Genomic DNA, 18,253 nt, shown 5'->3' with positions numbered 1-18,253 from the left:
TGAAAACGAATAATAAAGTTTACTTCTGTGAGTGCTTTGCGAAGGCAACTGGGCTTGCTTGACGTTCTTGAAGACGTTTCGCCTCTGATCCGTGAGGCTTCTCCAGTTCTTTCCTAAAAGCTGTTTTACGACCTTTATCTTATTGCCGTAACAATTCCTACGGCAGTGATATTTCTAAGGTTATCTTTTTCCAGTCCCGACAGGCGGCGCCTGAGATTGCGCTGCGGTCGGTGCGACACTGTCGTGAAGCGCCAGTGTTTTGGTTTGGACATTGGACCGGTTGTCCTCTGAGCTGAGTTTCCAGTTGCCCTTCAGCACAGAAACAGCGTTCCTCTCGGCTAAAACACACACCGTCCTAGCGTTAAACGATGGCGGGGACAATTGCACGGAAAGCTATTGACCACCTGAAGAGCAAAGAGTTCAGAGATTATCTGACGAGGTTTGTATTCGGAGCTGTTAGATTTCTCTGTTAGCACGGATGCTAATGTACGTTAGCTAGTTGGCTGTTGAGTGACTAGGTTATACACTTTGAAAACGTTAGATGATGTTTAACACCCAGCCGAATTTATGCTTGAATAAAACCCAGTTACCATTTTCAACCATGTCAACGATTTCTGTGTGCATTGGCATCGTTTTTCTCCATTACCTTTCAAGGACGGTTGTGCTTTTTTTCTGTGCCTGTAGCGCTGTGAGTGAACTTGTTACTCCAGTTTATGACTCCTAATGTAAATGCAGAGCAGCAAACTTTGGGTAAACTCGTTTTGATGGTTTATTACTAAAGTACATAAGACGGGTATGCTGTCAGTCGCTCTAGAAACATCCAAAAACAATCAGCAATCCTTTGAAGTGGTTTAACGTAATTTAACCTAATACTTCGCCTCTAATGTGCACAACAGCGTTTAACTGGATTTGAAATTATGGCCAGTGTCAAATCTGGCTGTACTGACAAATGCAAGCAGAGAGAACCGCTTTTATTACTTCTTCACAAGCTGTTGGATAATGTGTACATGTGCCCTGGTTGTTTTGCGTACTTGCCAGATATTAGAGTAAATCTGACACTCTAATCTAAATCTGTTTAGAGTGTCTTTTTGTCAGTAATCAAGTGTAACAGTGTATCCTCTTGTATTATGAATATTGTGGTTGCCAGTTCACTGTAAGTGTAGTTTCACACTTTTATCCAGGGTCTATGATGTTACCTCATTCAGTATAACCTAATTTAGTGATGTGGATGCAGAGCAAGACTAAGCAGATGATTTTATTCGCTGCACCACTTGGGACCTTTAAAGTATACTAGTTCTCTCGTCATTTGTGAATTGCCAGAACCAGACCTGTGACCTGTTTTAGGCGGCAGTAGCTCTTGTGTGACCTAGCTCATATCAGTATGACTCATCTGTATTTTTGTTCTTTTCTCTTCTATGTGGCCCTGAAATTTAAAAAAAAACAACAACAAAAAAAACATTAAACAGCACGGTAAGCACTCATCCTTTGTGTCTGTCAGTATATGTGTTTCTACATGACGCTCTTCATTTGTGACTGTCTGCTGGTTTATCTCCCTACCTTCCTATTTTGACTTTTAACTACATGTACTGTACAGTATAGTCGTACCTACTAATCTGAGTGTATGTGTGTTTAGGTGTATTTTTTTCAAATCTGTACTATTATGCTTTTCTTCCATGTGTTTTCAACACCAGCTCCTTATTTTAATGGGATTCACAATGCATATTTTATAATTAAGTATTCACATATTAATGATCATATAATCCTGTCCTGCTGTACAACTAGTTTAAGATAAATGTCAAGCAATATAATTTGTCATGTGTGCAGCATTTCTGGGGTCCTGTAGCAAACTGGGGTCTTCCTATAGCCGCCATCACAGATATGAAGAAGAGCCCTGAGATTATCAGTGGCAGGATGACCTTCGGTAAGACACACAGACACATATTCCGATAAACAAAAATGCACAAATGTACAGCACACACAATACCCCCATCCTTGTCTAGTTCACATTGTCAGGGTTAGGATTGTAATTTGTACTTTACCTCAAGCTAACTTAGAAATAAAAGATTCTTTAAAGTAAACAAAAGCTGCAATTCTTGTCAGTCACTCTGGATATTTCCTCTGACTGTCCCATTTCTTAATCACATTCTGAATGAGAGAGCTTTCACTTGGACCTCAAATAGGTGTTGAAGGAACAGAAACCCTGACAGAAGAGTTTGTACTGACCACATATCTGTAGAACTAAAAGTAATAGCTATTGTCTGTGTTTCCTCCATCCTCTCAGCTCTTTCCTGCTATTCACTGCTCTTCATGAGGTTCGCATACAAGGTGCAGCCACGGAACTGGCTACTGTTTGCGTGCCATTTGACAAATGAGACAGCACAGCTAATCCAGGGGAGTCGTCTCATCAAATACAAGTAGGTCATATTCTAGTCCTATTTTTCTTTGTCATTGTGAACAGGAGATGTATAATAAAACCACTGCATTAGACATAACTATTTGCAAATTTTCTCATCCATACTTGCCGAAAAATCGAGGCTTTATGTCATGGTCAACAGTGTTCAATCAGTTGCTTACAGAAAAATCCCAGCCTGTTAGTTATTATTCGGCCTGAATGTTAATAAAGTCATCAGTTATCCTATCAAGCTCCACTTCACAACTTAATAAAGAATTGTTAGAGATGTTATACAGGTGGCTCAGCAGGCTACTAGTTATACCTTACTTTGTTGTGAAGCTTGTGTGTTCAAAACAGGTTTGAGTCATGCCATTTTCTTTCTTTCTTGCATGTTCTCTGTCATTTGGGATAACAAATGTCCGAATAAATGTGTCTCTCCAGTTATTTTCAAGCTGGCCCTTGTTTTTCCACCATGACTTTTGACTTTGTTTAATATTTCATCAGTGACTCTAGTGAAAGTCATTGCTCTCAGATACACCCCAGTGAGGAAAGGGGAAACCTGGAGTGCCAGACTGAAAAAAAGCTGAAATAATCCTTGAAATTTAGGTCATGGGATTCAAATAGAATTATATGCACTCTGACATTTTCTGTATTATTTCAGCATGGAGAAGAAGATGGGATCTTAGTGACAGAGCGAAGCAGGGGCCAAAGTTGCACCGTGCTGCTACGACAGCCAACTAAACCTGGACATCAAAACATTTTATCTAATCATTGAGCCTGTGGTACTTAAGCCATGATATATTACCATGATTGATCAACCTCATGAAGTTTTAGTCACTTTTTACTATACAGACGGAAAAAAGAAAGATGATTTCCTCCCACATTTTAGGGTTGCCATGATTTATTTTTAAACTTTTGCAATATTCAACATGACACAAAAGTCTAATGTAGGTGAATGTACACTCAGCTAACCAGCCTGGCAGTAAGATGCTTTACACACTGAATACACTTGCCATTAAACACTTTAAGACCATGCTAAAACAATCATTATTCGGCAGTCGTCTCATTTCAGGTTATCAGCATACCATTTTTATTACATTCTTACGACCTTCGTAATTGAAATATTCCTAATATTTCATAGAGAACTTAGCCTGAGATCTGTCTGTGCAAATATTTCCACATCATGGAATATTATCGCTGGCTAAGAATATGGACTTTTATTCATTAAGCTTTACTTAAACACAGAGAACACACAGACAGGTAAGCTTTTTGTTTGCTGTTCCCTGGAGCGAGATATTACGCTGTACATTTAAAACAGATTGGTATGAGGATCTAATTTGACATAATTTTATTGCAGTATAATAAATAATGATTGTTCAAGCAAATGTTTAAATCATACAAAATAAATGTGTATGTCTTTTTATGTGGTGAGGCTGTAAACACTGTATAATTAGGCCCGGGCTGTCTAGGTGGTAATCCTGCATGACTGGGCAAAACAAGATGCTTCTGTCAGTATTGACCAAACTGTGTGTTGTCATGATGCGTCATTCACGTTAATTTATTGTTATTGCATACTTCATGTCATTATTTTTCCCTGATTAACAATTTGATTCTCTGGGTTTGTTTAAATAAAGTGGGTACAACCAACTTGAACAAAATTCAGCGAGTGGATGACTTATTTATTTTTCATGAAGTACAGCTTTACAGCTGCGGTTTTCATTTTAGTCTTGTTTGTCTTGAAGATACTCCATTAAGTAACAGTTTTGCATTCACAGTTTTACTTAAATAAAAGTACATATCAGCAAAACAAATGCACTTGAAGTATCTAAAAGTTCTCATAATGATGATGAATCTTTTCATAGTGTTATATATTATTACTGATGCATTAACTTGGATAAGCAGCATTTTAATGTTAGTGTTGATGTGGAGCCAGCTTCTTTATATGCTGTTGGATAGTTTAATCAATAACAATGCATTACATTTTATAAAGTGATCATACGTTTTGTATTTAAAACTTGAATCTGCAAAGTAACAAGTGACTATAGTGTAGCTGTGAGGAAAAACGTAGCTAGTGGTTTAAAAGGTACAATATTTTCCTCTGTAATGTAGTGGAGCAGAGGAATGACGTGGCGTAAAAGGAAAATACTCAAGTGCAAGTACCTCGACGTTGTGCTGAAGTACAGTAGTAGTAATTTATAAAGTAATTTAGTACATACCAAACCACTGGTCCTTACTGATACCTTGGAGACTGACGGATTCGAGTGAATAATATTTAAATGGATGCTGTACTCACGTTCCAACAACACACTAAAACCTAATACTGGGTCACCGGGCAAGATTGTTTATTTTTGGGAGGAACGCACCGATGGCAACAACGTTGAAATCCCTGAAAGATATAATTGATTAACTCCAGCAGATGGCAGTAATGCAACAAAAAGGACCCGGATTCAGTTGAACGACAAAAGAAGAAGACCAACATGGCGTCACTCGGCGGTAACGAGTGGAGCGCTATCTGCGACAAATTCACCAACGCCCAAAACCTTACGGAGGTAGAATCACGAAACGACCCCGAAAATGACCCGTTCCGCTCCAAATACAAGGCCAGGGAGCTCCTCAGAGAGATATTCTGCTCGCTTAAATGTTTGGAAGCTGGCGAAGGTGAGGAGGAGAGCGGTGGGGAGAGCGGCGACCAGCGGCCGACAGAGCCGCCGGTGGACGGACAGAGGGAGGACTTGTTCGGTCAGGGCTTAAGCTGCGACTCGCCAGCCGGGATGCGGGCCGCTAAACTCGGGGCTGTGGACTACTATCTGGGCGTCAACCACGTCGACACAGAGGAGCTGTCAGCCGGACAGGAGCATCTGATGAACTGCATGAAACTGCTGGAGAGATGCAGAGTGTCATCCGAGAATGTGTCGCTGTTTATCCATGTCAGGGTAAGGTTAACTCAAACAATGTTAATAAAAGAAAACTTCCTTGATTTTACGTTAGCAAACATATTAAAATATAAATACCGTTAAAAGGTTCGATAGATTATGACTGAGATGCTGCTGCTAATCAGCCATCTCAGACAGACTGACTAGTAAATATATTATTTTACATTAAAGCAGTTTGCACCACGACTCCCTTTTTGCATACATTACAGCTTATTGATGATTTATCATAATATGTATGGAATCACAACAGAGCGATCATATTGTTACCACGAAAGTAACAGTAGATGATTCTTGACTTGTCCAGATCGTATGAGATCAGAGGATCTGCTGATGCTGATCACTCGTGTTGGCTGTTTGTGTTGTCAGAACCAGTTGGGAATCCTTTGGGCAGGCCGGGATGAGACGGAGACGGCTCAGGGTTTCCTTGAAACAGCAGAGTTCATCTACCAACGTTATATGAAGGAGGTAAAGTTGATTTAATGGGTGTCCGTTTAACTGCAGCTACTGGTACACTGGGCGATTGATGGCAGGGCAGGGGAGACTGTAGATGACAAAAACCATCATTTCACACATTTATTAGTCACCATTAATTTGCCTCGCCATCAACAGGTTTAGTGTTTGTCTGTCAGGAGCCAAGGGAAAGCATTGCATTGTTGTGTTTTTGATTAAAAAGTTGTGTAAATGTCATTTACATTGTACCTTTTTAAGATGAAATATGAACACAGTGCACTAGGTAGCAAAAAGGGAGCAATTTTGTACGCAGCATAAGGGTTGATCGTAAATCACTCGCCATTACTGTTTTGACACCAGCATTCAAAAGACAAATAGACTGAGAAGCCAACAGCAGGAGGACAAGGCTGTGGAGTCAACATAGCAGTGACTGAAAATTACACTGGCCACATCCTCTTCATCAGCAGCCATGATTGTTGTGTTTCCTTTTTCTTTTCAGGATGGGAGTCCCCCCACTGATATGACAGAGTACTTTACTACCGAGGAGAACCTGCTGACACATCAGGAAAGGACCAAGAGGTAACTTCTAAACTCCAACAGCCCCATACAGTGGGGGTGTTGCACATATGCAGATTCACAGACTTCTGTCTGTTTATAGTAATGTTATTGTTACTTTACTTTGCCTTCTCGACACACTACTTCTTCCCTTTCCCTTCTTTCTCTTCCTTCCATCTTTCCTTTTATACCTACCAGGTTTGAGTTGGCCTACACCCATACCATGTACTACCTTGCTCAAGTCTATCAAAACCTTGGTGAGTGTTGTTTGAGTCAAATTTGTAGAAAAGTATATATTTACAATGTAGCTTATGTAAAATGTACTTCATATTTAAACTGATATAGAAACTCCAAATACTATATATCAGTTTGAATCAATTAACATCCACTTTTTTTAAACGAGTCATTTGAAGTCGCATCATATCCACTGATTTTTGAGGCATTTGAGAAGTCCTCTTCTGAATATAATGAAGCTGAGTGTTGTTACGTTAATATATTGCTTTATTTGACGATAGTTATAATAAGTTTAGTATTTTGTTTTTTCCAGGTCAAACTGAGCGTGCTGCCACCTATTGTCACAGTACCCTGCAGAGACAGTTACAGTTAAATCAGTTCAATCCAATGGAGTGGGCACTGAACGCTGCTACACTATCACAGTATTACATCACAAAGGTAGGTCTTAGATTGCTTCATATAGATTAAAAGCAATTTAAAAACCTCAAATCTACAAGGGGTTTGTATGTTATCACCCAAAATGTTTTCATCCATTTTGCCTTCCATGTTACACAGTTTCCAGTTAAAGTGAAAAGTTTCAGTTTCCTTGTAGGTGTTTTTTGCAGAGACTTGACATAGAATTAAGTTATTTTTGATTAAATGGCAAGAATTTTGGTTGTAACAGTCATATATTTTGTAAGATCTGGTTTAGGTATGGATTAACACTGTCACGGTGGTTTGTTTTGAGTTTAATTAATGAGAGGTATGTGTGTGTGATTTTTTTTTTTTTTTTATTATTATTATTTTTTTTTTTTTTAGGGTCGATACATGGAAGGCAGACATTGCCTCTCAGCAGCTACCGTCATATCAGGCTTGGCAGGAGAGGTTCCTTCTGAAGCTGCAGCACAGGAAAGTAAGTATCGATCTAAATCTTTAATTAATACACAGATCACAATAAGCACACTCACAGCTCAATTACAATTAGTCAAACAGGAGATAACACAACTGTGAGCAAAGTATTGCTACAGTTGTGTGACCAATCCTGCCTCCTGTCCTCAGTTATTACCTTCCTTCCTCTCTCTGACTCCTTCCCCCTCACTCCCTCTTATGTCATCCAGACATACATATACCATTCTTTCCCCCTCTTTCCTGGCCTATCTAGATATCTTTTTCTCCCTCTGTCTGACATAGGTGAGACAGAGAGTGACCGTAGGGAACAGCTCAGACAAAAGAGAGCAGAGATCGCGAGATGTTGGATCAAATACTGTCTCAACCTCCTGCAGGATGCTAAGAAGCTGCTAGAGGTACTGCATGGTTGTACTTGTGTGTGCACATGTGTGCGCCTGTGGCGGTTTTTAAAATCAGTAGACTCATGACTTGCACTCGAGTCTTATGAGCAGTGAAAGCAACCATGACTGAAGAGAAAGAGCTCCACCCAAAAAAAAACCCTCAACTTTATCAGCAGAAAACCAGGGGAAAAGAAGTTGCACCTAAGATTATATGCTAAAATAAAAGAAGGAATAAGGATCAAGGATTATCAATTTAACCAACCTTCAAATGCATGTTTACTTATGTAGATTATCTGTATATCTGCACATGCTTGTCTGCATTTAAGCTTAGATGTACATAATTCTTTTATGTGTGTCTTAAAATGTGCTTGCGCCTGTGTTTGCGACCAGGACAACATTGGGGAGCTGGATACTGATCATCAAGAAGAGTTGAAGAGAGCAAGAAGACGTGAGGAGGAGGAGGAAGAGAAGGGCAGGAAGAGCGCTCTGCTGTTTGGCTCTGAAGACACCTTTGATTCCATTGCTAGCCTGGAAGAGAAGGTCTGTATTCTGTGTTTGGTACTACTTCTACTGCTGCTAGCAATGCTATTGTTAAAAATGTTAAGGAGCATGTTGTACTCATACCTGTTGTTGTATCTCTATGTCAATAGCAGCAAAAATGTTTCCCTTTACTGATAATGCATTATAAGACTGGTTATTTTTTTTAAAGTCATGTATAAGTAAAAAAAAGTTTTGACGTCATAGTATCAGTCCATAGCTTAAAAGCACAATCAACTGATCACAAATCTGGCAATGAATGAAGAATAAAGAGTAATGTATCACTAGAGGGCGCCATTCAGCAAATAATTACCAGCTCATTATAGTAGATGAGCTCAGACTTTCTGCTTTATGTTTTGTAGGTGTGCTGTTTGTTCCCATTGGACTTCACTGAGTCCAGAGCTGTATTTCTAGTGGGACAGAATTATGTCACACAGGTATATACAACACATACATGGACACACGCATGCAGGCGCGCAGGCGCACACTCACACACACAAACACACACACACACACAGAAACTTGGTTGGACAGACTCAAATCATCAACATGGAAGTCTCGTATACAAGTAAACAGACACACAGAGCAGTACAGCACAGTTTACGGGCCACTAGTATGCTGAGAAGTTATTGAAGTTACCTTATTAGCACATATTTGAAAGATAAAAGTGAACCTTAAAATTATTTTTAGTAAAATGCTGCATTTAAAAAAATCAGGTTACACAAAAAAACAGCGGTGTAAAGCCCCTTGAGATACTCTATTTGATACTGGGCTGTACAAATAAACTTGATTGGATTTGACTTGACGCATCGGTGAGTTTGCCAAGATATTTATAGCTGAAGCTGATTTCAGCCACATGGCACTGCACTCCACTCAACTGTTCCTCACAGTCCTCAACCACATTGTTGTCTTAAGGATTCTTCTCAAGAAGCAAATCTACACTAGAATGTCTTAAATTTGATGTTATTTCTGTTCTGTACTGGTGTGTCTGAATTATGTCAAACCCTTTCATTTTAATAGAAAAACTACAAAAAAAAAGGATTTAACTTGAAGTAAGTAATTCACAGTGACAAAGGCAGTGGGCACAGACACTTTGCAGAATACTCCGCAGAAATACAGCCTCAGAAAGTGTGACTAAATTTAATTATTTCCGTTGTGACACTGTTGCACCTCGAATCACAAATCTAAGATGGTATTCATGGCAGAGTTGCCCCTCAGAAACATTTTGTATTTAAGGCCAATGAGAGAAAATTCCTATCCCTGTTTAAAGAGCAAAAAAACAGGTTTTCGGAGCCAGTAAAAGATGTGAACTGATTGGACGAGGAGTCCTTTATCCTTTTTCTTCATCCACACAGGATTACATTTTTAAAAAAAGCCCAAAATGTTGAACATACAACGTACAGTTTCAGCTCTCAAATATGGTGGTAAACCTGAAATGTGTGGGTGTCAATAGGTCCAGTGGTTACTATGTAAAGTTGATTAAGCAGGATCATCCATGGAGCTTTTATAGAAAATTATTTTTGGGGGTATTTTATTAACCCTCGTCTGTAGTTCATCTCTATTTGTGACTGTGTCTCACGTCTTTCATTCTCTCTTGCAGGCTAAGGAGTACTTTCAAATGGATGGATATGTGACAGACCACATAGAGATCCTGCAGGATCATAGTGCTCTGTTCAGGGCCCTGGCTTTCTTTGAAGAGGATCTGGAGCGGCGCTGCAAAATGCACAAACGAAGAGTTGACATGCTAGAGCCAATCTGTAATGGTACCGAGCTAAATTTGATCTTGAGTTGCAATTTTCTTTCTTCCTTTTGAAGAAAATTTTGTCTCTTTGAATATTTTCGTAAGGTATAATTCAATAGAAAGAGAGAGAATTAAATAACCATGTAAGATGACACAATAATTGATTAAATCTGACTTTCTCCACCTCCCACTGTTTTGCTGTAGACTTGAATGCCCAGTACTACCTATTGATCCGCAGACAGTTGATGTTTGAGTTGGCAGAGATCTACAATGAAATGATGGACCTGAAACTGACACTGGCCAACAGACAAGCAGACTCACAGTCGCTAGATAACCATACGATTAAGAAATTCAACCACCTCTGCTCTGCCTCTGCCAAGTGAGTGCACATTTATGTGTGGCGTACCTACAGTATGTGTGTGTCTCTATGCGTCTACATTAGTCACTCTGAGTGATTTGTAATCCTCTCCTTTCCAGGTACTTCCAGATGTTCCTAGACTCTCTGTGTTCTCCAGAGGGGAAGTTTCCGGAGCACCTGGAAGAGGAGGTGCTCAGGCCCGCTCTGGTGGCCCGCTTCAGAGTAGCCCGACTGCACAGCAGGCTGATCAGCTCTTCACCCCCTGTTCAGCTGGACAACCTCAACAAATCTCTGGAAAACTACAAGTATGAGAATATATTTCTGAATTTATGGTGATACATCCAAGGAGTTGCAGAGTTTCATACTGAATTACTTGCTGTCTACAGGAGTACTCTATAGGATGACAGTAATAGGTTGATGTTAATACAGATGCATTAGGAAAGTCTAATGAAAGATAGATGTAATTGGTGGACTAGAAAGGATTTTGTTGAAATTGGTTCAAATGAATGGAATAAGGGTGTACTCCACAGTCTAAATGCTGCCAGCTGCCATTTTGTTCATCTGTGTAACCTGTTGACCGTCACTTTCATCCTCCACCTGTTGTCTAGATACGTGGTGCAGTATTGTGAGGCCCACCCTGAGGCAGCAGCCTCTGTGGAGACGGAGCTGGAGCTGAGTAAGGAGATGGTTGGCCTGCTCCCTCTCAAAATCAACCGCCTCAAAGCGAGGATGGCTGCAAACAACTGAAGGTCGCCACTGTTCACTGACTGACTTGTTGTTGGTTGATTTGATAAATCCATCCAGTTGAGACAGTTAGTCAAAGTTTAACACCTTATAGTCAATGGACACTCCCAACAATTAGAGAAACTGGATGGCAGATTAACTGACTTTGTGGCTTACTGTATTTGTATTGGTGATGGCCTCTTGTTTTTTGCAGTGGACATCCTGCCTTCATAAGACTGTTGAACACATTACACGCTAATTTGCTTTCTTCTGTGTAGTCAAATGTGTGGTCAATTTACTTTTAATTCAGATAGCACAGAAAGTATATTCAAAATCAATATGACAATGTTTTTTTCATTGTACTAAAACAAAACAGAGAATGGCCGGTGATATCTTTATGTTTTCAACACCAGTGAAAATTGATTTAGACACTACTGTGGTTGATCCCCAAACAAAGGGGTGTAAAATAAATGAATAAATAGGTCATTTGTAGGTTTCATTGCTAAAATGTCAGATGCTGCCTTTGAAAATTTAAAAAAGCTGCTTTTTCATCCTTATGGCTCATATGTACATGAAAGATTTTTATTTATTTTGTTTTTTTAAATTTTATTTTACTGTTTAGATGTCCTCTCTGACCCTACTCTGATTCATACTTGTATTTTTTTATTGTTAATCATATTGGTTTTCATTTAATGTGTCTTTATTTTCCTCAGCACACCAAAATGTTGTTTCTTCAGCTACTTTGGCTCTGATAGTAAAACATATGTTAAAGCCTCCTGTAACCAGCGTTACTATAGACATGCTAATAACAACAGACAGCCAGAGGTTTATTAGAAGTCATAATTTGCATGATGCCAGCTTCATCCAGTTGAACCTGTGTGCTTTCTTCATGTCTCTGAGGAATCACACTGTCTTCCTGTTTTATGTACAGTACGTGCTTTATGTAATGATATTAAACCAGTGAAGTAAAACACACTTCTGTCACAGTACCAATATGAACTTTTTATGCCTCTGCGCCAGTAACAGCCGTAGCCACATCAACTGATTAGAATTTGGATGATCAAGGGCCAAGGGTCAAGGGCACTGGGATGTTTTTGGCCATAACTCAAGAATTAATACACTAATTCTGAAAACATTTCACACAAATGCCTAATAGGATAAAATGATGACGTGATTACACTTTATATCCAAAAAGGTCAAAGGTCAACGTCACCGTGACATCATAATGTTCTTCAAAAACACTTCTGGTCATTTTTCAGCACCATAACTCAGGAACAGAGGGGAGATTGTGACCATATTTTCATCTGGTCAGGTACTGAAGTGGTGACAATAATCTTGGGTGCCCACCGTGAAACTGTGGTGATTGTATAGATTTTATAGATTCTACGGAGGCATACAATCGCGAGGCAGTAATTCTAGTTTACTTACAGTGGGAAGCTGGGTGTGAAATGGGTCCTCAGTTTTTTCTCTGGTAAATATCTGTATAACAGACATACCAAGTGGATTAAATGACTGTGGGTCCCTGAGTAAAAGGCTAAAATCTCAGTTTGGGCCACTGATTAGTTTAAGAACCTGTTTTTCCACACTATTAAACTGCTTAATGCAGAGAAATGTCTGAAACTCCTATTAAAACCAAATTATGTCTTAAACTGACAGTGACTATGTGATGATATCCTTTAAAAGTTGCAGTATCTTTTATCAGTCTTCTTCCGCAGCTGTGTCCTGCATGTTTCCATATTATTGCAACACTGTTACTTACATTTATTATATTGTGCATCTGAGTTAAACCTGCACACGCATACTGTATGTTAAAGCTGCCAGAGCTAGATGTACATTTCGTATTAATAGTAAAAAGTCCTCAGCAAATAAAATCCGTGGCTGTCCATGTGATGTCTTTGATTTCTAACTGTTGGATTGGAGTTATCTGAATTCTCAGATAAAGTTGCATGTTTTCATAAAGGGAGGCATTTGCAACAGATGCCAGATGTGTGGGCCGATGCAGTTTTCAGCAAACAACGAGGTTGTGTTACTTTGCCCTATTCTATGCGGCTTCCTCTCTGGGGGCATTTAGGGCTTGTGGTGAAGCTACTGCAACTGCTGTATGGATATACAGACAGGTGACGAATAAAAGGAAAAAACTGGATAAATGATGCTTCCATACAGCGGTGGCCGGGCTTATTGCAACACATTGGACAGCACTCTCCAACAAGGTCATCACACCATGTGAGGAAGTATCTTTTGCCCTATTACTGTTCATTCCTTCAGTAAACAGATTCACTACTTCCAGAGAAGTAGAGAATCTGTGCCAATAAGCAGATTTTTTTTTTTTTAGCCTTCCTCAGATCTGTGCGTTAACACAATCCTGTCTCAGAGCTCTGCAGGCAGTTCCTTTGACCTCATGGCTTGGTTTTTGCTCGATATACAGCTCTGGAAAAAATTAAGAGACCACTGCAAAATTATCCGTTTTTCTGATTTTACTATTTATAGGTATGTGGTTGAGTAAAATGAACATTTTTGTTTTATTCTATAAACTACTGACAACATTTCTCCCAAATTCCAAATAAAAATTTTGTCCTTTAGAGAATTTATTTGCTGAAAATGACAAATGGTCAAAATAACAAGATGTTTTCAGACCTCAAATAATGCAAAGAAAACAAGTTCATATTCATTTTTAAACAACACAATACTAATGTTTTTTAACTAAGGAAGAGAAATCAATATTTGGAGGATCAATATTTGATTTTCAAACGAAACTCTCATGCGTCTTGGCATGCTCTCCACCAGTCTTTCACATTGCTCTTGGGAGACTTTATGCCGCTGCTGGTGCAAAAATTCAAGCAGCTCAGCTTTGTTTGGTGGCTTGTGACCATCCATCTTCCTCTTGATCACATTCCAGAGGCTTTCAATGGGGTTCAGGTCTGGAGATTAGGCTGGCCATGACAGGGTCTCGATCTGGTGCTCCTTCATCCACACCTTGATTGACCTCACTGTGTGGCACGGAGTATTGTCCTGCTGGAACAACCAATCCTCAGAGTTGGGGAACATTGTCAGAGACGAAGGAAGCAAGTTTTCTTCCAGGATAACCTTGTACGTGGCTTGATTCATGCGTCCTTCGCAAAGACGCATCTGCCCGATTCCAGCCTTGCTGAAGCACCCCCAGTTTCGAACCGTTCCCGCTGTGCACTTCACTCCAGCTGCCATTTGCCATTCTTTTTGTAGGTCACTTGATGTCATCTTACGGTTGCTGAGTGACATTTGAATGAGTTGACGGTCATCCCGGTCAGTGGAGAGTCGTTTTCGCCCTCTGCCGGTCTGTAGCTTTGTTGTCCCCAATGTCTGCTGCCTGACCTTGTTCTTGTGAACCGCCGTCTTAGAAATTTTAAGGATGGAAGCAACCTGACGTTCACTGTATCCCTCTGCCAGAAAAGCAGATGTCAAAACGTGTATTGACATAACTGCTCAACACCAAGACACTGGAAAAACACACACAGATTCATAATCATTTTATGATTACATTCATATTCTCATCTGTGTATCTGAGCCTAAGAATGTGAACTTAAACTCCTGGAATTTTTTGTGAGATTTTTTTATTTTTTATTTTTATCAAATACCAATGATAACCACAGATGTGCTTGCTGAAACGTCAGGTGACATTAACATCTTTTGATGTTAATGGATCACATTGTGAAAGTTATGAAGAAGTGTGTGAAGCATTTCAGACTTGAAATTACAATTTAAAAAGAAATTCAAGACTTTAGAACTTAAATTTCTTATACCAGTGGATGACGTTAAACTTTTAGAGATGTCTGTGATTGCTTCTGTTTTTCTGTATGCGCATGTGTGTGACTGGCTATGTTTGTTCTGTATATTTTCTCTCTGCTTATTTTTTTCTGCTGTACTCAGCTGTCTCTGGCAAATGAGATCTTGACCTCAAAGAGATAATACCCAAGACTACAAACAAAAAATTCAAAGTTGTAGGGCTGCTGCTTTTTGCTGAGATTTGTCTTTTCCTATGAATCAGTGATGCTTCATTTAAAACACACACACACACAGACACACGGTATTGTCAAGCCACTAAATTCTGAGTCAGACTACTGGGAACAGCCAACAAATGAGATGAAACAAAAGTGGAGGGCAAGTGGAAATGTCATTGCAATTTGCTGTGTATGACAAACTGTGGCATGGTTACAGTTTGTGAGTTACATACATCTAGTCTTAGACTTACCGTGTTTCTTTAAAGAAAAACCGATGACATTAGTTTATTGTAGTTATCAGTCACTGCTCCACTGTTTCTGTGGAGCCCAGACAAGTCTAGTTAGATGATCCTGCTGTGTTTGTATATATGTTAACGACTGTGTGCGCCTTTACTGTGTTTCTGAATGTGTGTTTTCTGAAAGTGTGGAATTTGAGCTGTCTCTACTGCAATAAACTCTGGTTTCTCAGACAATGGACTTGAATCCCACCTAATGTGACAGGTTTGGGAATGACTATAAAAGCTGACTTTTTATAGATGCAGTGACATACTGGCTGCTGCATTATTTACTGTAGATTTACAATATTTACTGTATATATCATACATAATATATCAGATATGAGTGATTGTATAGGGATTATAGCCTTTTCAATTTCTTGAGTATTGAGTATTGTGGAAGAGACCAGAGGAGCATTTACTGGAAACATGCTATGTGTGCAATGATGTATGTAAGTGGATAAATGTGTCACATAAATATGTCACGTACAGTGTGTGTGTGTGTGTGTGTGTGTGTGTGTGTGTGTGTGTGTGTGTGTGTGTGTGTGTGTGTGTGTGTGTGTGTGTGTGATTGCACATGGAGGCAAGATGGGCAGGCTGGTGTGTCATTTCCTGAGGGAAAATGATAGCAACTGAAGTTACCACTTCCTTCACAGCATCATACTCATGTGTCAGCTGAAATGAAACAGTTTTCTCTCTCTTTCTCTCTCTCTGGGTCTTCTTCTCTTCTTGTCTAACATAGACAAGAAATAGGCATGAAAAAGATGCACTGAGACATAGAAGACGTAGAGGAGTTAGACAAACACAGTAACGGTCAAAGGGAGGAATGCAGTATTCAGCTCACAGAACAAGAACAAGAACTCAACAAATATTTGAAAGAGTGCTGAAAGTAACATGTACACACACACACAACGGGGTCAATGGGTCAGACTGTTATAGGTTAGAAAGGACACCACATAACCTACACATGGAAAGAAATCAAATGCAAAAGAGCATTACAGTAAGACAGGACAGAGGATGGAGAAATACCCAAATATGTAAGATTTATTAATGATGAGAGTCTGGTTTTGACTGGCTTTCATTCACTGCTTCTGTGCTAACCCTGCTAATTGAGTGTTAGGTTTAGTTTTTGTATCATAAAGAAAATTTGTGCTGTGTGGTATCATTACACCCTTTGATAAAAAATTGAGAGGTGCAATGAGATGATGCGATAAAAATGCTGAGTCTCATAAAATGTGACAATCACAAGACCACAGACATTATCAGCTGAGTTCCTCTCTTCACTACTAACGGAAAAAACTGATGAACAATTACAACAATTGCACAGTATGCAAGTATAGACGTAACGACAGAACTTTGTTTCACGTTTAATCTACTTTTGACAGAATTTGAGTAAATAGAGGAAGGATGAGTATAACATTGCGTTAAATAAATTCCTATGGTACAGCTTGAAAAAATGGATTTGAATATTTCATTCAATATAAAAGTGATATTTTCAATCAATTTAGGGTTGGAAGGAGCAAATTAAGAATATACATAATATATGTATCACTGTACAGAGACACACCTGAGGGGGTCAGTTAAAGAAATACTAAGGTTCGAGGGATGTTAAAAAAAAAACCCTCATTTTTAATGATGACACACCTGAGGGGGTCATTTAAAGAAATACTAAGGTTCGAGGGATGTTAAAAAAAAAACCCTTTGCCACTCTCAAATTATAAAATGACCTGTAGCAGTCCCTTTTTTGTTTTGCTGTTTATCAATTTTCGTTGTGATCACATAATCTAACCCTCCTTGTGACACGCCATACCACTGCACGCCACAGCCCATGGTTAATGCAATAATAACTGAAGATAGTGTTTACTTGACCAGCTAAAAAACACAGCCTGACCTTGCAGGTGTTCTCTAGTACTCATTTTGTAAGATTGAAAAACAATCATATTCCAATGAATTTGTGTTGGTACAGAGTGACTCAATCATTGTCTTTGTTTCTTCTTGATCTGCTATCAACTGACAGTAGAGCGGTAACTGCTCATTAGTGAGTGTCCTGATCCAAGGTTCCCTCCCTGGTGTTCGCTGTGAAACTATGACAAACAGCTCTAACAACACCCGAAATCTAGACCATACATCCGTCATTAACGCTTCCTTAAAATCACACGCACGTCACATTACATGCTTGCAACATGTGTTGACACACCACACTTTTTTCAAACAGTGCGTCTTCCTCCCCCAACTGCCCGGGGCATCCTGAGTAACTTCTTAGGCATTATCAATACAGTTAACCTTATAAATATGCTTCACCTGCCCGAGGCACCAGGGCATACCACGTGGCGAAACTTGAAGTGTCTCAACTTGTGTTTACCAGCACAATATTACATCACAGAAAGAAACACATACAGATTAAAAACACAAACATAGGTGGTGGAGGAAGTATTCAGTGTTTTTACTTAGTAAAAATTGCATTACCACAGTGTATAAATATATGTTAGTCTTGCTTTAAAAAATGTACTTGAGTAAAAGGCAATATGTATAATCAACAAAATGAATTTAAAGTTTCAAAACTAAATTATTCATTAGGCAGCATGGCTCGATTCAGAGTGTTATATTAATCATCTATATATTAATGGAATATATATGATTTCAAGTGTAAGCAGCATTTTAATGTAGTAAAGTAGGGACTAATTGGACCTACTTTATTCGCTGTTTGGGTAGTTTATCCTACAAAATGCATCACATTTTATAAGCAGACCATACATCTTATTTGTAAGATGTTTTGGCAAATAACTTGTAACTATAGCTGGTAATTCAATGCA

General features: G+C 39.1%; 2 protein-coding genes across 2 annotated transcripts; both read left to right on the top strand.

Annotated features, from left to right (window-relative positions):
- Positions 1–233: 233 nt before the first annotated feature.
- mpc1 (mitochondrial pyruvate carrier 1) lies at positions 234–4,050 on the top strand. Its single transcript, XM_040125003.1, has 5 exons — positions 234–439; positions 1,467–1,470; positions 1,825–1,921; positions 2,282–2,414; positions 3,054–4,050. Exons 1-5 carry the CDS (start codon positions 369–371, stop codon positions 3,076–3,078), a joined length of 330 nt encoding a protein of 109 aa, XP_039980937.1. The 5' UTR covers positions 234–368; the 3' UTR covers positions 3,079–4,050.
- An 819-nt stretch (positions 4,051–4,869) lies between these two features.
- On the top strand, positions 4,870–12,180 carry LOC120788823 (kinesin family binding protein). Its single transcript, XM_040124989.1, has 13 exons — positions 4,870–5,325; positions 5,692–5,790; positions 6,275–6,354; positions 6,529–6,587; positions 6,878–7,002; positions 7,363–7,456; positions 7,735–7,847; positions 8,223–8,372; positions 8,732–8,806; positions 9,970–10,132; positions 10,315–10,489; positions 10,588–10,773; positions 11,077–12,180. The coding sequence occupies exons 1-13, from the start codon at positions 4,870–4,872 to the stop codon at positions 11,213–11,215; spliced, it is 1,914 nt and encodes a 637-aa protein (XP_039980923.1). The 3' UTR covers positions 11,216–12,180.
- Positions 12,181–18,253: the final 6,073 nt, after the last annotated feature.

The sequence above is a fragment of the Xiphias gladius genome, chromosome 1 (assembly GCF_016859285.1).
Source record: "Xiphias gladius isolate SHS-SW01 ecotype Sanya breed wild chromosome 1, ASM1685928v1, whole genome shotgun sequence".
In the NCBI taxonomy this organism is placed as follows: Eukaryota; Metazoa; Chordata; class Actinopteri; order Istiophoriformes; family Xiphiidae; genus Xiphias; species Xiphias gladius.
The sequence above is the reverse complement of the archived record's forward strand: the minus strand, read 5'-3'. Positions and strand labels throughout refer to the sequence as shown.